The sequence below is a fragment of the Sparus aurata genome, chromosome 19 (assembly GCF_900880675.1).
Source record: "Sparus aurata chromosome 19, fSpaAur1.1, whole genome shotgun sequence".
NCBI lineage: Eukaryota > Metazoa > Chordata > Actinopteri > Spariformes > Sparidae > Sparus > Sparus aurata.
In genome coordinates, this window is record NC_044205.1 from 18,707,210 (window position 1) to 18,729,059 (window position 21,850).

Sequence of the window (21,850 nt, forward strand, 5' to 3'; positions counted from 1 at the left end):
GGTGGCCTAATCTCCCACTTTGCTGTCTGGCAGGTGTCCAGAGCGTTGAGCTTCATCGTGGCTCCGTGTCGTCATCCCTCCTCCTCCTCCTCCTCTCCTGTAAGGTAACTTAAAGCTTCTCCTGTCGGGACAGTGGGTTTCAGCCTCGGAACGGGGAGGAAACTCTGCAGCAGCCCTCATTAAAATTCCCAGCCCGTACACTCGCCACGAAAGCCTCCTTCAGTGGGTGGCACCGGCGTCCTGCGCGCCTCTTTAATTGCGCACCACGCAGCAGCGGAGAGGATCAGCGGCTCACAGTTTCATCACCGGCACATCACGCTGCCCCCCGAGGCGGAGAGTCAGCTCCATGTCCCGCTATTTTCACGGCTGACAGAGGACAGGGTGGGCGCAGAGTCCCCGAGGTCCGGCACGGCAAAGGGTGGCGCCCTACGCATCTCATCCAGCGCTTTGGACACGCTGTGCCGCCGCGACTCCAAAGCGACGCCGGTCCGCTCCTGCAGTCCGCCGCGCGGCTCACGATCGTGACATTTCTTCCGTGGGGACTGGCAACATGTGCGCCCAGATGGTGTGAAGTCTGACACAGCGGCTCTGGGGCTCCATTTCTTCTCGGATACGTCAAGTACCCGACGTTACGGCGCACCTTGTGTATAGGTGAGTCCATCAGTTTATTACTCCACTTCACATCAAGACAGCTCAGCCTGTTCCTGCGCCCCGTTTCGCTGGCTGCTCCTCCACTACCTCTGCGTATTGATCATCCTGAGCAGGTTTCCAGGCAATCGTGAGCGGCAGTGGCTGTCACGCTGCAACATATTCCACTGGAGAGCATCATTTAAAGCACTGCATGACACAGAAGGGTTATGACAACAAGTCAGGACAATGGCTTCAGTAGAAGTTGAGCTGTTTCCTGGAAAAATCACAATTTCATTTAAAACTAGGGAAGGAAAAATTGCATTTTTAGGGTGATGGGGTCCCCTCATCATGACCTCTCTCTCCCTCTCTCTCTCTCTCTCTCTCTCTCTCTCTGACAATCCTAAAAAAAAATTAAAGAAAGGGAGCATCATGTCCAATTAAAAAGAGACTGTGTCTGGAGTGTTTCATTAGACTTCAGGTGACACTTTGTTCCTAGAGAGATTAATGGTAAAGATCCTTCGCAGTGGCTGGCTCTAGTCCCAGTTTGTTTACAGCAGCGGTTGGCAAGTTTACCTCGAAATTTTAAAGTTTTTCTGGAGAGAGAGAGAGAGGCATCAATCTTTCAACTTGAGGATCTCACCCCAAAGTGCCCTTCAAGTGATTTATTTCTCTGGCAACATGGCAGCAACAAAGCAGATAATAGGTGAAACTCTCTTAAAACGCAGGACAAGCCGGCATCACCGAATACCCCATTGGAGTGTGGAGCCCCAGCTTTGTTTTCATGCACAGTGGGATCATATAGAGCACGGTTTTAAAGTCTGCTAATTGAACCTGCCGGCCACTCTCTCCATTGTGGCAGGAATGTTTGGTTGCCTGTTCTCCACAGAAAACCCCCCGTTCCTTTGTTCCAGGGGACAATCCTCCAGTGCCATGTGTGTGCAGCGGTGGGGGGAGGGGGAGAAGGGGTCAGCGGGGGTACTGACATCTGTAGCTGACAGCTTCCTCGGGGCGAGCTGACATGCTGTGATACCATGAATGGGTATTAGGGAGCATATGAGCAAAGCACTTAACACTAATGAGGACATTTATTCTTCGGGCACGACCGGTCGTGTACACAGAGAGATGTCATGGGACGCCGCAGACTGTGAGCGTTTATCGGATGAAACGCGGTTCAGAAAGATGAATCGCGTCATGGATTCACTTTTCCGGCGAATCCGTTTGTTTTTCAGCAACTTTTCATCGAACGGAATCGGTTTCACATAGTTTGAGGTCAGTCTCAAAGGTTCAGTGTGCAGGATCTAGGGGCAGAAATGAAATACGATACTCATAGTTAATTAAACGTGTGTATATTCACCTGAAACTAGGAATCATTGTGTGTTTGCTACTTTAGAATGAGCATTTTTTATCTACAGAGGGTTCAGGTCCTCCTCCTTCCAATCACAACCTTTTCTCGATTGGCGTCACAGTCCGTATCACCCATGACACCCTTGATAATTTGACCCTTTGCTTGTTTAAGGAAAAACAATAAAATAAAAGGTCATAAAGTCAAGACTAGATGATTGACATAAAAATGACTATTGCATTTAATTTAGACGACTTCCCCTACAAATTATCTCTGACAAATCCTGTCAGTTCTGCCTGATGTTGTTCTGAACGGTGGAAGCCAGAGTGTGTTTCTGGTTATTTCAACGCCCTCCTATTCGTGTGTGATATCTACTGTCAACATTTCGAAGAGTTTTCAGAGGGCAGTGACAGAACAATCTCCGCAGCTGCGCTCTTATCACCAGTGTGAGGAAGAGTCTACATTAACACTGAAAAACACCCGGAAAATATTGTCTTTCCCATCGGGAGCGGCGGGAGCTCCCTTAAACAAACGAATAGAGGAAGTTCCAGGAAATGGGAAAATCTGCTTTCTGACTCTTTCAGCAGAAAGTCTGGGCTGATGGGAAACTGTTGGGGAATGTGACTATGGCGGTGTGACCGGGTTTCATAATTGTAAGTAAGCGTCCCTTGTGACTGGTAGAGAGTGGTACGCCATTAGGTGGAATGCAGCCCCCATGGGCCCCTCATGCGACGCAGTATGTGCTCAGGATGGACTTTTGCACCTTCCTCCAAAACAGCAAGTGGCCAAAAACAGGATTTCGCTTAAGCAAAGGGAGGAAAAAGCCAGCCTGCGCAGTTTCTTTCCTGTTTTGTAAATGCCAAGCAGTCTTAACGAAGGCCCTCAGCTGCTTTCCAAATGACTTTCATTTAAGCTGAGAGGGGGGCTCATATACAGGAGCCACGGGGGGACGTGCCGTTCTGAAAAGCAAATGAAAATCACTCTATTCAACCAAGAAGACAAATAAATCGCCCCCCTTCTCAGCCACTTATGATCCTATCAGCTAAGGAGCGTTCCCATCAGAGCTAGTCGTGCAGAAAGAATAAAAACCCTCTCTTTCAAGTTGTTGACATTTGAAAGCCATTGTACTGTATACAGTTGTATCAGAGCAGGCTCTGTTTGCCCATTGGGGGGTATCATGGTGGATGATATACCATGTGGTGCCTCGGTTAAACAAAAGCCCTGAGCAGAAGAGACCCCACCTGCCCTGAGCGAGCAGGGGCCACAGGAAGAGCAGATAGAAGAAGAAGAAGAAGCGGGGGGCTGAGGTAATGAATAACTAACCATTATGATGATTAAAGGGGGTGATAGCGGGCACGGGGGAGATAAGAGCGTGGTGACCGTCCGAGCATGAGGTGTTTACAAGGGGAATTCCTCACATTCCTCAGCTGCAGCCATGCCACTCCAATCTGCACCTCCACCCACTGATGGTCACCCTCTGTGCCAAGAGGGACCCAAGGGGTGAAAGGGCCAACTAAGTTCCCCCTCAGGAAGTTGCCATTTTAGATGTGTTACGTAAGCCGATCCTTGGGTGTTGCTTTAGAGATTCTTAGGCAGTATTTGACAGAGCTAATACAGCAGGGGGAGGAACACGTGCAGCGGGAATTAGCACAAAGGCTTCTTTTTAGCTTTGGGTAGAAAAAGGAGTTGTGAGTCCAAGCTGGAATCTGAAAATGATGAATCTTGAAACATCTACTCAACGGATCAGCATAAACGTTCGTCCAAATATTCATGGTTCCCAGATGATATATCCTAGTGTCTTTGGTGATTCCCTTACTTTTCTGATTGTGCCACCAGGTGTTATTTTTAACCATGCTAGCAACCTGGCTGTGGGGATTTGTAATATCAGTCTCAAATCTCAACAACTATTGGATGGGTTGCATTGATGTTTAATACAGACGTGCAGGGTACCCAGAGGATGAACCCCAATGACTTTGGTGAGCTTCTGACTTTTCATCTAGCACCACCAGCAGTGCTATCACTTATCCGGTGAAACACACTCAGGATCTACTGGATGGAGGAATCCCACGACTGATTCTTTGATCTTCTGTGAAATTTCTCAACCACATTTGAACAAATTACAATTCAGTGTTCCCCTGAGGATGATCCCATGACTTTTCATCTAACACTATCATCATGTTCATTTTGAAATCTTCCAATACTTAATGAGTGAACTTAATGATTTATGATCAAGTACCTACAAAACTAATCTAATTTTTCCACGTTAAGAAAACCGCATATACAGAATAACTTTGGCATGTTAACTTTGTCACTGTGAGCTTGCTAGAATTTAACTGAAAGCACTGCTGTGCCTAAATACAGTTTCACAGAGCAGCTAGCATGGCTGTAAGCTAGTCCTGTTTGTGTTTCTGTATACTTTACATGATGAACTTGTATAATAAAGACTTATTCCGAAGAAAACAGTATGTATTTCAGCATTGGCTTCAACAAAAGGCTGCTTTGTGGACAGATATTTAACCTGCTTAAGTCATTATGTTCTCAGTGTTTTACTTAGCTAACACACAAGTGTGCATAACTTACGAGGCCAGGCAGGAAAGACAATCAACTTGTCTGTAAGAAAAAAGGGGGGAAAAAATTATGTTTTAAGCCTTTATTACGTCAGAGTAATATATTTGTTATACAACTTTTACTCTGAAGTAAAAAAGGCTTAAAACATTATTTTTCTCCCCTTTTTTCTGACAGACACAACCTTTTAGCTTGGCATTTACTAGTTACTTAACAGCTATTACTGTCATCCAGTCTTTTTTCCACTGTCTTGTCACACTAAAAACCTTGAAGGGAAAAAAAGAGAAAATATCTAGAAAACCATTAAATTCCTTGAATATATATGCAAAGCGGCGTGTGATTCCCTCATGTGAAAAGTGAAACAGGGCCTCCTCCGGACACTAAGGGGTTGTGTTTTAGGATCTTTTCGTCACATTTTTTAAAATTCAGTGCAGATGACTGGGTCTAATAGGATTATGTGAAGGCTTGGTTGGAGGAGAAGAACTCTGGTTGGGGGGGGGATCTGTGTTACCCCTCGTCTCAACCAGGCCTGGGGGATGGGGGGGGGGGGGGGGGGGGGGGGGGGTCATGTGATAGAGGCAGACAATACTAGCAGGTGCCAGCCTGATGATTACGAGGTCTGAGGCTGGGCTCACCTATTGGGATTACTCCGAGTCTCTAATGGACAGTGGGTTTTGACCCCGGCGTGTGATGAAGCAAATCGCCACCCTCTCACCAAGAAAGAGCTATTCTATCGAGTTTAAAAAAAAAAAAAAAAAAAATAGGAGCCACAACCGCTCGCCTCTAGTTTCCTTGGCAACTTCTTCCATCTGGATATTTGTTCCGCTGAACTTCTTGCAACACAAGAAAAAGCATCGAGATCCTGTCATTTATAATTTGTGAATGCTTGTCAGTCCCACTAGAAAATTGTATTCATAATATATGTCATTTTGTTTACTTTCTGAGATAAAATTCAAGTAAAAATCAAACCCTGAATACCAGCCGGACTCATGTGATAGAGGCTACAGATTAAAGTGCCACCATATGCTGGGGACTGAGGAGCCCCCTCCCCATGGCAGAGCGTCTTATTGTGCTCTATGTCACTGTCAGCAGCTAATTGTTGTGGAGGATTGAGGTGACGGGGGGGACAACTCCCCTATCTTGTTCTAAATGCTTGGTCATCTCTGCCTTACACTGCTACCTAAATCGAAGCATTTCCTCTTACAACCCCCCCCCCCCCCGCATTTGTAATCACCTTCCCCGAAGCCAGCATTTGATTTTGTGACTTGCGCTACCCTTCTTTTCATGCTGTTTTGAGTCCAAGTTGAGGGAGTGTGAATGCCAGGAAAGGAAATCTGAAGCTCTGGAGTGTATAAAACCATTGTTTTCTCTCCGTGCTCTGGCTGTGCCGCATATGGCTCATTTCATGGCTGCTGGAGAGCCTGATTGATGGGCTGGAGAGCAACGGCGCTGATGTTCCTCATGTGCAGTGCTTGGCGAGGTCACATGAGGTAAAAGTTAATATATAGGAGACGGACGAAAAGGGATAGGGGAAGGACTCCTCAGACTAGACTGGGCGATTAGGTCTGGGTACAGAACTAGATAGTTTAAAGTGTACCAAGCGAAAACGTTTCTTTATTTCAGTCCAGTTTCTCCAGCTGCTTCCAGGTCTTTGAACAGCTTCAGATACCGGTATCAGTATTGGTTAAAACGTGATCAGTTACTAACTCTGTGGGCATTTATTTGTATTATTGTTTGTTGAATTTAAACTCAAAACAAATGGGGGGCAGCATGTCATCAGAGTAACCACCAACTTCTGCTATCTGAAGATGCCATTAGCTAGGTAGCTCGGTTAGCGGTGCAGCTAGAGATGATATTAGCTGATTCTGCCAAAGCAGCAGGGAAGTGTTTCCTGTCAGATTATTGCCCCTTGGGGCACAAACAGGTACTACAGGACAGGACAAGCAGGGGCTAGCTGCTATAACTGATAAAGTCAAAACTGTTATTTTTTAGTTCATTTCTTACAGCTACTTACATATTACACCTTGAAAATAATACCACAATATTTTTAGGCTATAGACTATATTTTTGAACCAGATACCTTGATATCAATACTGCATGATAGGATGACTAATGGTACTTTCACAAAACTTTAACACAATGACATTTTTGATCAATGATAATCAGTCATGGGGATAGAAAGACTAAGTGGGTAACGAGAATAATAACAAGTAGACGGGCTGGTAAGTTCAGAAAATGACATCACTTTACTGGCACGCAGCCTTTAAATCCAGCAGAAGACAACACTTACGCCATATCAAAATAAATTCCAAAATGCTCCCCAAGTAGAAAGGTTGTTTTCCCAGTCTCCATGACAGCTAGTGCACAACCCAGAATGGCGGTATAGCATGTTCCTGATGTCTTCTTCGCCAAGGATGTCACGGGAGCTGACATTTCATTGTAATCATTACATTAGCCACCTCTGGGAGAACTCCTCAAATGTGAAACTATCAGCGCCTGTCACCCCCAATTAGAGAGCAGTTTATATGGTTTTGCTCCCGTTCTCCTCCTCTCCCGTCTCGCTCTCCAGTCTAAGAGATTCGTGGCCCCGGGGGAGCTGGAAAGCTGTCTAGTAATCTGAGACGCCATTAATGGTGAGTAAGATGGAGCGAGGCGTTGGCCCTGAAAATTAATTTTCATACACAGAGAGGCGTTTAGAAAAAAACAGGAAAAATGACTCGCCTGTGTGTGTGTTTGTGTATGAATGTGTTTGTGGCGCTGGTAGTGGTGGCAGGGATGGTGCTTTGTGGCAGCCACATCACCATGGAGACAGTGGCATTATCGCGTCGGGAGGACATTGATGCTGGAGTGGATACAGCATTGGCAGCAGAAAGGAGCAACATGGCAACGACAGAATCCACTGGGCCGCTGGGCAGACGTCTGGTTGTATGTCACACCGGGCTCTTGGAAATGCTTTCTCTTTTAAAATGCCCTTCACTGTTAACTTCTCCGGCTCCACAGTTATTCTTGTGACCCCGAGCCGCTGAACCACAAGATCCATGTTCACACCCAGATTAGCTCACTTGAGAATGTTGCCGCTGTGAACGACAGGCAGCACAAGCCAAATGAAACTGCTGCTGAAGCTGCTGGAATGATTCTCTCTCCCCCCCTCCTCCCCCCTTCCTGAAGAGGAGAGGAGGGTGTCCTTTATAGTGGGTGGGGGGGGGAGGACTTGACGTTTTGGGGTTTGTCAGAAGCTGCAAATAAATTGGACACACTGGTCACTGCACCGGCTGTTTGCGCTGTAAAAACACTGCAGCCTGCTGTGGTATACGATATGTCAAACATGCTGTAGTTACTGCAATGATTTTTCTCTCCCTCGCTGCGCTGTAATGAGCGTTTATGCATCTGGTGATGTTGGATTTGTTCCATCCTTCTCGTTTCCTCTGCACACATAGTTGTAGAATTGGGGCCATACCAGTATGCATGCATGTATGCAAATCCCCCCCCCCCCCCCCTTAAAGTTGTAATCCTCAAAGATACACAGAGTTTGGCTTTGTGTGTGTTTCTTACTGAGGTAGAGAACAGGAGGAATTTAGCTTAGCTTAGCTTAGCCTAAAGACTGGAAGCAAGGGGAGACAGCTCGCCTGGCTCTCCTCAAACTGAACAAATATGCCCGACTGCTGTTGTCCTCTACCAAACTTGTCATCTTTTGTTCAACTTGCGCTTGTGAAAAGATTTTCCAAATTAGATGAAACATATTTTAAAAGTAAAATTGGGTCCCAACAACACTGTTTCAAGCTATAAAGGTGGCCGGGTCCGCCACATGTAAGCAAAGTAAAGCAGCATGAAGCTGTGCTGTCCTCTAAGGTCCGTTTGTCTACTCGATTTATTCAGTCATGAAAACAAGGAGGGTTTTTTTTTTTTATTTAGTGTGTTTGTGCATATGAAATCAATCAATGAAGATCTTCCTATTCTGATTGAAATGTCTGTCCCAAAACTAAATAGTGCACCTTTAACTGATGGATCACATGAATTAGCGATTTTGAAGAGGAGCAAACTGACCCCTTAACAGTAGACAAAACCCTTCCGACGTTTTTAAACACGATCCTGTGGTTGTGTGTAAGTGATTTGTAGTAAAATACCACGAAACCACTGGAACGCTCCACTAAACGTCCATGCACCCACCAGTTTTGTCGTCTGCGGCACAGAAGTCGTCTTTTGCGGAAACTGTCGCCACAGCAACTCTTAAAATAATGTCGTGAGGTTTGGACCGGGTCCGCCTGCTCTCCCCTGGGCACTCGCTCCATTCTTCACTTTCCCACTAATAATAGATCCTGCCGCTCATCCCGATGTATTGTCCCATGCCCAACATCACACAGAGAAGAGAGAGGCAGCAGAATGATGGAGGGAGGGACACCTGCAAATTCTCCCCCAGCCAGCCCTGTCTCCCCGCGGGGCCGAGCATTTGACATTTAACTACGATAGCCGTAAACAGGCCACCGGAATGCCATTGACATTCATTTTGTCTGGTGCAGTTTTGTTTTTTTTTCGTTGGCTGGGCGGGTTTCGTCTCTCTGTAACTATGCTCAGTGACAGTTTACACCCAGGACTGGATGCTTCTTGAATACCACAGTGCAGTGAGGAGGCTCGTTACTCCAGGCTAAAGCTAAAGGCAAAGAGTGAGCAGCAAGCAAGTTAAGTTTAGATTTAATGATTCTAAATCTATAAATTAAAACATCCACTTTCTTCATGTTTATAAAGGAAAAATGCAAAATATTTTCTAGATTCAGCTTTGATATATTAGGTTTTAGACTGTTGGTCACACACACTCAAACACACACACAATATTTCAAGACTTGCTGTTCTGGTAAATACTTATTTTGACATTAGTATAGTTATAGGAGCACAGCTTTGCAGCAAGCTAAAAATAAGTCCAGTGAAGATTGATGTCAGTAAGTTGGCTTTGAAGCTTTACAAAAAATAATTGGACTGTAGCCGACTGGACAACTGGTCTCATAAATGTCAGAAAATAGTCAAAAGAAGGTCAATGTGACATCTTTGATTGTCATGTTTTGATGCTGAATAAAGTCCAAACAGTTGAAGAGCTTGAAAAAAGTAATTTTTGGCATTAACAACAAAAAAGTAGTTAAGTGACTAATCAGTTATCAAAAATAGTGGCTGATTAATATCTAGTCCATCGACTTTAGATTAGATTATTTGTTTATCATGACGTGGACAGTCTCCTTTGATGAACTTTGCAGTAAAAGGAGCAGCTTTAGCCTTTACGGCTTTACACAATAGGCAATCAAGAAAAACGAATTGCAAGGGGATGCAAGGGATATAAAGAACGAATGTGAGAAAAAATGAATAAAATAAGTTAAAGAAAATCAAATAAGAAATGGTACATACAAGGCATGGGGTGACAGTTGATGACTATGTCACATATCACTTTTGACAGGGGTTTAGGTTTAAACAACGGATGGTTACAGCTCTAGTGATCCCAAATCAGACAAAATAAACAAAAATGAGACCAAAGATGTTGTAAAAATGATTTTGCACTATTGACTTTACAACAGTAAAGTAACAGTAAATAAATCAGACTGATTGGTGTCGTGGCAGTACAGTCTTTTACAGTCCTTCTTCAAAAACTTCAAATGAAACTCAGTAGCAGCTACGATACAGATGGCCGACAAATTCAATGAAAAGCCAGAATAACGGAGTGATTAAATATTATTCAGTAATTTATTATGATGATATAATAAACCTATAAAATAAGGATATTAATATGAAAACACTTTTATATGACCTTTTGATCCGTTTGATCCTTCCAAACCAAAATGACATGTGCTTTATCTGTAAAAGCAAAATTCAAACAAATCCAACATTACAATAAATTAAAGAAAACAGCTTCATGAAAATAGATGATAACATTTAAAGAGGCACTGTGTAGTTTTGGAGGAGAAATTTTAACTCGGAATTTTGATGTTTACAATATTAATGATGTCATAATACAAACTCAAAAATAAAAAAATTTCTCATAACTGAATAAAAAAGCTAAAAATAAGAGGAAATTAAGGTCCCAGAACACTGTTTGAAGCTGGAAAGGTGGCAGGGTCCGCCACATATAAACAAAGTAAAACAGTATGAAACTGTGTTGTCCTTTAAGGTCAGTTTGTTTATTGAGTTTATTCTGTCAGTCTCTGAACTTAAAACATAACATTAACAAAAAAAATTTGAAATGTAATATCATTACAGATTTTGCAAGAAACATCTATTCAATCCAGATGCTTCTATATAAGGCACAAAGGACGATTCAAGACGTGGAAGATAGCACTCTCCTCCTGCATCATCAAAACACAAAATGAGACAATAATATCTTATTCTTTTGGAAGAACAGTGTTCATACCTTAATTTGTCACCCATCTGTGCTGGAAACCAAGATGTATGATAACTCCATGGAGTCATTATGTCACCTGTTGGAAGTAAGAACCAAAGGGTGTGTATCATCCGTGGTTTATCACTCAATCATAGACTCTGCAAGCTTCAGCTTCGTCTCCAGCATACCATAGTGTTCATTCATAACATTAACCACAGCTGACTTTGTGTGTGTGTGTGTGTGTGTGTCACAGACTGCATCCAGTCCGTGCTGACTCTTGCTTGTTCCTCTGCTGTTTACCTATTCATTAATTCAGCCATGAGTGATGGCACTGGCCAACCAAAGCTCTCCATCCTCTGGTAATTAAACGTCTGTTGGTGAGACATTTTTCTCCTGGAAAACTGACACACATGCACAAACACACACACACACACACACACACACACACACACACACACACATACACACACACACACTCCAGCTCCAAGATCCTGCCGGTGGGCATCCCAGGCTAGCGTTGGTAATTAGCGTGCTGAGTGGTTGCACTGATTGCTTCATTATTTCTCTGAAAGGCATCTGTGAGAGATATTTTGATGGATGTTGCGTGTTTGACAGTGATTCATGCTAAAGCTTCTTATGTGAACATGGTACAACTCTAAGGCTACCACACACCTATAGGAACATGGTATTTATCCTCTAAATGCAAGTATTAAGGTTGCATTCCTCAGAAAAGCCGACAGCCCTGAACCTCCTGCGCAAGGCTTGCTCCGGGCAACAACAAAGCTCAGTGCTACCAAACCAGCGTCGTGCACTTACTCAACACAAACACACAAATCCTCTTATGGCTTGTGTGCGCTCCCGTTCGAGAGCGTTAGAGTTGTGAAAGAGTGTCATTGAAGGACTTCAAAATTGATTCAGCATAATTGTCTTGTTTCGCTCTCAGCAGTTCGGAATGATGCCGTGAGCGGGACAACAATTATCGAGTGCGTGGCCCAGTTTCACCAACGAGGATTATATTTGGATGCCACAAGAAATTAATGGCTGTTTCTCATTGAAAGTTTAAGCCACTGTCAACAATGATTAGTCTGGTTCTTTGAAAGAAGGACAGTTTCCGTGGAGGTCGACATCTTTTCTGAAGGGCTGTCAAACCTTCAGGAGGAAAGCATCATACAGCTTTGAATGCTTTGAATTCAGTGCTGAGATGATTGATTTACTGTGCGTCCAAAATGATTAGTTTAGACAACAACAGTTATTTTTAAATGTTTGTAGCCACACTAGCTTGCATGCTAACACGCCGTTAAGTTAAGGAATGGTGAATTAGCTAAACTAAGAAGGTAAACGTGCTGAGGTTACACCCCGCCTTTCCGAAACCCCGCTGTTCCGAACATAGACTTCAATTCATCGTAATGGCGGGGTTTCCCTCTTTTTCAAAGACCCCGCTATTCCGAAAAGTCTATTGGGGAAACCCCTCCATTCCGAAACCCCCCCAACTCCGAACGGACTCAATCAGAAAGGAAACGGAGGCTGCGCATTTATCCTTTTTTTCTTTGTGGGTTCAAACGGGTCAGGTGGCTGATTAACCGCAAAACAAGCCTACTTCATATAAATGACATAATGCTCATTATGCTTCAGCTGGAAAAATGGCTATGTTGAATTGAAATTACTTTATCATGCTAAATATCCGAAATTGTATGAAAATTGCTCCAATGCGTTATACCGATCTTCGGACATATTCAGACACAGCCTGATACGGGTTCTGAGCAAAGGAATGTCTGTTTTCTCCCCCGGTCTGTTGTCAGCAGGAGCGGGGGCTGCAGGCTCGCGCCTGGGTGAAGTGGGCTCAAGCCAGAGTTCAGCCGCGCTCGAGCCGAGCGGGGAGAGAAAAAATGTGTATTACTTTTGCTCTGTGGGAGATCTCCCACAACAGAGTGGATGAGAAACCAAGGGGGACAGATCTGCCCAGCAAACATCAGAACGCAGAGTGCAGCCTTTGTCTGTCACCTGGTTCAGCACCCTGGACAGCTGCCTGCGTAACTGGATGTGGGAATTTGATGCATTTGAAGCCGCGACATTTGGTCAGAAACGTCATATATAATAACATTGTTTCGAGTCGTAAACAGTTCTGTAAGTGTAAGAAATAACAATCAATTAGGCTATTAGTGTTAGTCCTTCTTCATATAAAGTTGTGTTGCAGTCGCACAGCTGGAGACCGCTAACAAAGTTAGAGACAAGAGAGACAATGTATGAAATCCCGCAAAATGATGTGCGGTCAATATGACCGCTTATGGCTGAAATAGGTAAAACAAATCATATTTTCTTTTCCTTTTGTGTAATTTATTTAAAAACTATTCTCAATTAAAATACAGACACTTTTAGAAAAAATGGTTAGAAGTCTGTAATGTTTGCATTTTGTTTACATCGCAGATTGATAACTTAATTGTGATAATGTTCAAAGTTATCATTATTATTATTATTATTATTATTATTATTATTATTTACTGTGCTAGGTATTCTTTTCGTGGTTCTTGGTGCTTGGAGCAATATTGTTGTTGTGGCATTCATGCCAATAAAGCGAATTTGAAATGAATTGCATTAATAAACCTTTAGATTCTTGCCTATAGACTGACAAGTGTTGTGTTTACAAATGAGCAATACATCCAGATTTCTTGAGATTTGTACTTTCAATGGGAATTTAAATTTAAATGTCAGGCGATGTTTTCTTCATGGAAATTATTTTTCGGGCAAGAGAGAGGGAGCGCGGACGGGGGATCCGTTGTGTGACAGCGGAGCGGAGGGTCAGCAGTTGAATTTTGCACGCACGGTCAGTATTATTAGTAGGTGTTTGAGGTTTATTACGTTTGCGGACATTATTACATTCAATGTAATTATGTAACAGCCTTTGCGCCCTTGCCTTACAGCGCCTTTGCGTGCGCACAGTTTGCGTGTGTAGGCCCGTGGTCATGATAGTCTATGGCTATAAGAGATGGATACACAATCAATTTCATGTAATGTTTATTGAATGCTTTTTTGAATTGCTTTTTTTTTTCAAAGACAAACTGAGCAGCAGTGCTCAATCCACTCATACATTTTTAACCTTCCACAAAGACAAGTTATGTTAAAACGAACGAGCAGAGGGGTCATTCCCCAGCAGATCGCACCCATGGGCCACAGTTTATTTCAGAATTGTGCGAGTGCGGCTGGAAGTGGGGATTTCAGCACCACGGATAGTGCGTGTAAAAAGATTAGACAAACGTTTAAATGTGTTTGCTGCAAGCGAAAATATACTATATAATAAATGAAGATAGTGACATAGGCCTATTAGCAATAAAAAGCAATGAGTTGTGTGAATGCGGACGGCAGTGTTTGATGTAGAAAGTAATGTAAACTTGAAAATCAATTTCGGAACAGCGGTGTTTAATTTCGGAACGGCGGTGTTTTGAGGGGAGGGTCGGAACAGCGGTGTTTCGGAGTGGGGGTGTTTCGCAATGGAGAGGTGTCGGAATGTCACGGCGCCCCCACGTGGGTGGCTGAACCTGCTGAACAGCATGTGAGCTGTCACTGGGAGTGTTTAATCATTGCTGACATTAGCATTTAGCTTGAAGTACAGCTGTGTTAAAGTACAGCCACACAAATAGCATGCTAACATGCTGCTAAGTGGCATGCTAAATTGGCTAAACAAGGATGGTCAACATCATACACCTTTGCATGGTAACATTAGCATTTAGCTCAAAGGATCTCTTATCAAATGCCAACATTTTCCTCTCTCAATATGTCTTCTATCAAATCTATGGATTTTGAATTGTTGTTCTGATAAAACAAGCAGTTCTAAGACAACACCTTGTTGTTTTAGCAGTAGAGATGGCCATTTTTAAAAATATTTTATGAATAAATGATCCAATTATCATCACAATCATTTGTTGCAACCATATGTAAATGGATTTGACGTAACAACCTTGAGAATGTGTGTTTGGGAAAATGAATTTTGTGTTAAATTAACTTTATTTTTGCTACATCAGGAAATCTCATAAACAAGTACATTGAATAATAAGCAGAGTTAACGCTGTTGATCACTCATGTCCATATTGTTAATATTTCTAAACACATGTAAGATTGTCAAAATTCTGTCGATTCCAATATATCCTCTCAGGGTTTTGGTGACTTCCTGGCAGGCGATACATGCACCGCAGGGTGCCGTCTGCTCCGTGATATTAATCCAAATAACGTGTCACAACTCTGCCCAGTGACACCTCCTCCACTGTTACTGGACTCCCACTGGACTGGCCTCAGTAGGATCCCACTTTAAAATGTCAACCATGTCAGGTCAGCACGCCGTCATATCTCCTGTCATCTCCAGGTAAACATCAGTCCGAGAGCCGCAGGGAGTGTCGGCTCACGTCATTACAGCTCCGTCGCCGCCGCTCCAGTTCCATCAAGACCAAATATCACCGCTTCTCTACTTCTTGCTCTCTGCTGTCATGGTGGAAGAAGAAGTTCGCGGTCGTCCTTATGTAAGGCTCCCAGCTCCATCACTCTGAGTCACCTCTGGAGTGTGCTGGTCACGAACTTGAACGCGTTGCTTGACGTGTGTGTATGTGTTGAACCACATGCAATTTAGCCTCGCTGTAATTGGCTTATTAGGCCTTTGGAGAATTGAGCCACTGGGCTGCTCATCCATGGGTAAATTCTCCAGTTTTAGGCCAATTGAGCTTGTCATGTTTTTGTAGAGTGCATCTGCCTTCGTCTGTCAGGCTGAATCACACCGAGAAGGCCTAATTGATGAAATGTGTGTGTGTGTGCGTACAGCGAGCCAGACACTCTCAGCTCTTGGAGTTAATCCGTCTCCCTAATAGTGGGGGGATGGAGCAGAGTCGGGGGGAGGAGGAGGAGGAGGAGCAGGAGGAGAGAGGAGAACAATACAACATCTCTCCCCTTCGGCCTCTCCGGACACGTGGTCATCGCCCGGCGGGAAACTTCTGGACCTTGGACGTTCCCTTCGGATGTTGCTCCTCGCGTTCACTCGTCCCAGCTGGCTCTCAGAGCTCTCTGCTGCACTACTTAAGGAAACGAGGTACAATACGCTCCCCCCTCCCAAATAACACCCCTCCCGAGCGCTTTTCGTTCCTGCCATTGTCAACAGACAAGAGGCCGCGTCAAGAGGTAAAATTAGGAATGTGTGTGTAGAGCAGGGAACTTCCTGGACGCACGAGGTGTGTGCTTCACTGTTTCGGCAGAAAGTACGTTGAACCGAGACAGGAAGTATAGAGACACAGTGAAGACAGTGTGCGTTTCCTTCTTTTGCAATGCAAATCCGTGTGTTAAATGCAAGAATTGCTGTGTCTACCTCATGGACATTCCTGAATGTGACAAAGCGCCCGGTTTCCTGTCCTGCTCCGGACATAGCTCCTGTGTGGTTTCGTAAACACTCAGTAAGATTGTCACAACTCTCATCTACAGGAAAGACGTGCATTTCAAGATGTAATGGTACAAAAATGTGACAACAGGCCATGGAATTTACAGTATTGTTCTGGAACAAAAGGATTTCCTACGTTAGTTATTTCCGTTCATGGTGACCTCAGTTTCCTTTAGTTGTAAAAGACACTCAGCAGATTATATTTCCCAAAATGTTTGGTTCATTACCCTTTAAAGACTGGGAAAGTCCACTTGAGTCATTGTTCGGTCAAGCAGTCGTGCTCCCTTCTCACATTTGCCGCATTTCCTTCAACATATTTGACGTATCCCAGAAGTAAAGGTTGATGAAAACGGCAAATTATGAAAAAAATGTCCTCAGTTTCACAAAAAGTTTCTACTCTTGCCTGAGGTTGCCTGAATTTTCACTCAACGGGAGATGGAAACACCTTTTCCGAACAAGTTCTAACGTAGCAAACATTTAACCCGTGTTGCTGATCAGCTGTCTCAGCCCCCCGCTCGGCTAAAAAGACCAAATAAAGCAGGAGATCAAAACACTCTCCTTGTCGTCTTTTCTCACCGTTTGAGGTTTGATTGGCACTTTTTCAATGACGTCGTCTTGTTGCGCCCTCTTCTTCTGCAACGGTCAAGGCCGCAATTGCATAAACCCGATCCCTAGGTTGGGAGGCACCCTTCTGTTGCTTTAGTCTTGTAAATTTTGCAGCATCATTATTGGTAATGATAACTCGACTGCCCTGGCATGACTTTAACAGCCCAGAGTTTGTTTTTGCCCTCGCTTGAGCACGTTGTCCCGCCCTGTTACATCTTTCATGTTGAATTTGAGGGGATTAAGCTTGTTTATGGTAATGTGCCTTCGATGTTGGTGGCAACCTCGGGCACCTCATTGTGCGTTGAGTAAAACCTAGAAGAGCCCAGAAGGTGGAACCCTTTGTCATCGCGCACCGCTACATTTTTAATCCCTCACCCTCAAGGCAAATAAAATTGCTTTTATGTTCACGCATGATCCTTCGTAAGGCGACATGAATCATTTAGACATGCGGCTCAGCAGCGAAACCTTCTCTCTATATATCTCATACGCGATAACCATCCTTTCATCACAGCTTGTCTGGATGTGGGAGAACAGTGCAGTTAACCTTTATCAACGTATGAGTCACTGTTTCTTCTGAATCTGAAGACCACTGGCTCTCCTTCACATAGGGGACCTCTAGTGGGAAGCACTTTGACAAATTGTCCTCCTCAGTGTAACGTCGCAGCAGCTGTGCTGCAGTGCACTTACAGTTCTGCTCTTAAAGTTTGCTCGCTTGTGTTCTTGCTCTCGGCGATAAAGTGTCGCTGGCTTTCTCCACCTGCTCCGTGCAAGAGGGCAAGGTGCGTTCAGGGAGGCCTTGTGTTAACTGTGATGCCCGCTGGGGGGCTGGAGGACAGATAGCTGCTGACAGCACCCTCGGCGTCGCTATGCCACTGCCGTGTCATGCTATTTCGCCGCGGCGTTGGCTTGTCTGTTCGTCTCAATTTTAAAAAACCTCTGGAGAAGTGTCTGATTTTATTGAGCAATCCGGAGCTAAAAATAACTCGCACATCACCAATCACAGCAGAGCACAGATTGAAGAGTGAGACGTGATTGGACGGGATGTCGCACTGGAGGTTCTTTACTGTTCTCCGAACCTCGAGGAATCGTCTAAAGGGAAAAGTAAATGTACCCATGAATCCATATCAAGAATGCATCAGGCGAATTCACACTTTAGTGGAAGCTTTATCTTACAGACTGTTGTTTAATGATGCGTTTTTCATTCAGGCTGCATATGCCTCCCTCTGTGTAGCCGGTGGAAAGGATGAGATGCAGAGAATGTTCCGTCTTGTTTCACTCTGTGCTGAAATTGCTTTAGAAGTCTGATCGTAATTTAATATAATTGGAAAAAAAAATGTGTCTTTCTTACAATGTATGATTTGTTCAAGATGATATGTATTAACACATTAATATCCCCTGGAAAGTAGAAAGTCACAGGTGACGAAGCTGCTTTTGATTTAGTAAGCATGACAGCATTGGATATATTCGAGGTTTAAGAGAACTCGGGACATTTTCCAGACGTGTTTGTGGCGACAGAACCAAGTGTTTTTATGGAGACCTCAGGATGTTTCTAGCCATGTTTGTGGTGACCAAAACCGGATATTTTTCACAGGAAATCGGGCATCTCCCAGCTGTGTTTCTGGCAACAAACACAGATGTTCTTTAGGAGACTACAAGACATTTTTTTAGCAAAAAAAATGGGGGTTTTTAAGAAGACCTCGGTATACGAACCTGAACATAAACGAACTTAGGGTTGCAATATAAAGAAATGAAAAGCTTTGACTTATCTGTGGTTTTGCACAAAGCACTTAGGGATTAGGTTCTGAAAAAAAACATTAAATATATGTATTCTGACTCATGATTAGCATTTTAAAAGGTTGCTGCTTCTCCAGCTGAGTCACTCTGTTTCTGAGAGTGGTTACTCAAACCATGTCAGCGCTCCCTGAAGGGCAGTTTGGCCACCAGCAGGTCGGCCATCACCAACGCTGGCAGAAAGTGAGGTGTGACAGGTGTTCGACCTGCTGCAGACGGGCTGTCAGATGGAGGACACCGACGTCACCGGCTTTACAGGAAATCTAATGGAGTCCTAACCCCCACCACTCCTGTACACGCTAAGATATATCTGCCAGTCAAAAGTTTTGGACATCATATATTTCAGGCTTTTTACACTGCATTATACTTTATCCATTTGATGTCAGAGTGACTCACGAGGGCTTTCAGGGGTCAGCATGGGTTCACAGGGGGAAGAGGACACTCTTTTGCACTGACTCTCACTCTACTGCACATTTAGCTTTGTGTAATGCAAGCATGCAACTTGGATTTTTTTCTCATTCTGCCGTCAATCTTTCGTAGTTCTGCTAAACTTAAATAGTCAGAATTATTCCCAGTGCTTAAGCACAACTTACGTAGCTTAACAAATTATCCATTAAAGAAATGTCACTCCTCAGTCAAAACACTAGCTTGCCCTTTTGTTTTGTGAGGTGACACTTGCAGAATGACTGAAAATTGCGCGCTTTAGACTAATTCGCTCTGTATTTGACTGTACAGACATTGAGGAAATGGCAAATGAAAGAATTGTTTTTAAGCTGCATTCATTTGTTTTTGTTTGGATGGTTGTTTTTTGGGCGACTTGGTGGCAGCAGAAGCAAATATCTGGCTGTTTAACTGCTATTTTGTTAACATGCTAATTTTGATGCTGTGCAGAAAGCTTTTTCATGGAAACTATCAACCTGTTGCTGTTTAAAACACACTGATGAGCGCTGTTAGAGTGAACCAAAACAATGAAGCTAAAGGCCCTCGAACCAAAGAAGCTAGCTGAAAGACGCTGAAATGCTCGGTAGATTGAGGCGCCACTGCAGAGTTGGATCATAAAGCTGCAGGCGTGAAAGCCCTCAGGGCGCATTGAGGACACATTTGAGACCACACCACATTCACAGGTGGTCTGGACCTCTCTATGAGCAGCGTCTTTCACATCACATTAAGTCATTTGAGCCACTGTTAAGTTAAACATATTGATTAGTGCAGCTTTAAATGCTAGAATGTATGGTGTTTTTTAATTTAATTGGCTATAGTGTAAGATGTAACGCCAGTAAAACCAGGTAGTCATGCATTGATCCTTCGATGCTTCTACTTTTCACCTCCTTTTTGTGACATTTTTAGATTTGAATTTGATGATACTGATCTGTACCCCGCTGGAAAAAACTATGCTGGTTAGTGCTGGTCTATGCTGGTTTTCCAAGCAGGGTAGTCTGGCTACGTCCTTCTGGTTACAGTCTTTCCTGTTTGTACAAAATTATATAGTAGAATCAGCATCTCATATGAAGTGTCAATCAGTTTGTGCACAGACTGCTATGATAAAGCTTGAATATTTCCTGTTTACTTGTTGGTTTGCAAGTATTTAAATTATTCCTCAGATTTTTATTTTTCACGCATTTCCCATTTGCCGGCTGCATTTCCCACCCCTGCAGCGTTAAAAAGCCCTTTTCTGGTTCAAGGGACACGGAGCATGAAGACCAAGCCTGAAGTAGAGATGAGAGAAGGGGAAAAGGGAGATACTTATTCGGATGAAAGCATGACATGACATTAAAGAAGTGGGGAGCAAAGAGAGATGGGAGATGAGGAGAGGAAAGGCCCCGCAGCTCAGGGCTGTTCTACAACATCAAGCCCTGTGTTAGAACCGCTGTTGGAGATCACTTTTCTGAGCGGTAACAGCCTCTCCTTCTGACGTGTCTCCCGGCTTCAGGGAGTTAGACAGACGTGCACTTATGCAAAGTTACTTTATCTTCCCCGGCCTGCCAAGGATCCATGCTTGGAGAACAAGCGGAAATGCAAGTTATCGCCGAGCTAACCGCTTTTGTAAGCTTCTGGGTAGCTAAATGAAAACCACATGAGTTGAGTCTTAATCAATTCTCAAAATATTCTTTTCGGAGAGTAAAAATAACACTTTAGAAGTTAGAGACAGAATCTACATCTGTGTATTGGTGTTAAAATCATTGATTGATGAGTTCAAATACTTCATCAAAGGTCTCCCAACCTGTTCCCCCTGGTGTAAATTTAGATCTCTGACAGCTATTACGTGGAGGATTATGTGCTTGTTATCCGTTAACTGTGGCCCCATCGAGCGACGCTGGTCCGATAATCAATGTGGCTGAGCAAGAGAGGCAGACTTTACATATCAATCCGTCTGCCGGCCTGACAGCTTCCAGCCGCACCGTGAGATGTAACAGTCTGGAGATCTGGCAGCGAGACAGAAGCCAACGATGAGGCTTTGATCAAATGTTTATCCGCGGGCGTTTTAGATGTGAAAGACAGAAAGGGCAAAGAAAGGGTTACGCTTTCAGCAAACAGATTTTGTTTTGTGCTTAACTTAGCTCCGTACGCAGTCCCAATTATTCACCTCCTCTCGAGGCTTCTGATTAGAAACCGCTTCATGACCCGTCTCTGTTCCTGTTCTGTTTTTGGTGAACTATAGGCAGACAGTAATTTAATTGACTTTGTAAGTGCAGAATCACAAACAGGAGAGAGGAAAACGTGTCCACAAATCAGATATCCCCCGTGGGCAGCAGAGTCTGAAACAAGGCAGTCTCCTATCGACCACATGCTGCTAGAAAGCACTTTTTTATGTATGTTTGCATGAATATCACCTTGATCAGTCAAGTAATTAGCCGTGCAGTCAAATATTTATATCCAAAGAGACGGGTTGGCTTTGAAAATCTTTATTAGAGATATTTGTAGTAAATAAATGCTGTAGATTTGCTCCGGAATGAGCTGGGATGCTTCAAAGTAAGTGTTTCCATGACTGTCTGGATTGTGTTCAGACCAATGGCCAGTGTCATTATGCATCCAGTAAGTGTGGCGAATTAAACTGTCGTCCCGAGCCCCCTATTCACCTATTTCGAGGGAATGCTATTCTTCGATTGCGTTACCGGTGGTGACAGGCGTAGCGCGACGTGACACGCTG

General features: G+C 43.8%; 1 protein-coding gene across 3 annotated transcripts in view; it reads left to right on the forward strand.

Annotated features, from left to right (window-relative positions):
- The window catches only part of tmem108 (transmembrane protein 108), a 55,540-nt gene continuing 33,690 nt past the window's right edge, over positions 1 to 21,850 (forward strand). Inside the window, exon 1 of one of the 3 annotated variants that reach the window (XM_030398360.1) lies at positions 1 to 651. Coding sequence is in view for 1 of the 3 variants with exons in the window: in XM_030398359.1 (XP_030254219.1) it covers positions 15,672 to 15,963 (292 nt within the window). In the remaining 2 variants the exon portion in view is untranslated. Of the gene's footprint in view, positions 652 to 15,483; positions 15,964 to 21,850 lie in introns of those variants that run through there. The other 2 variants (XR_003981700.1, XM_030398359.1) reach the window with 2 other exon arrangements.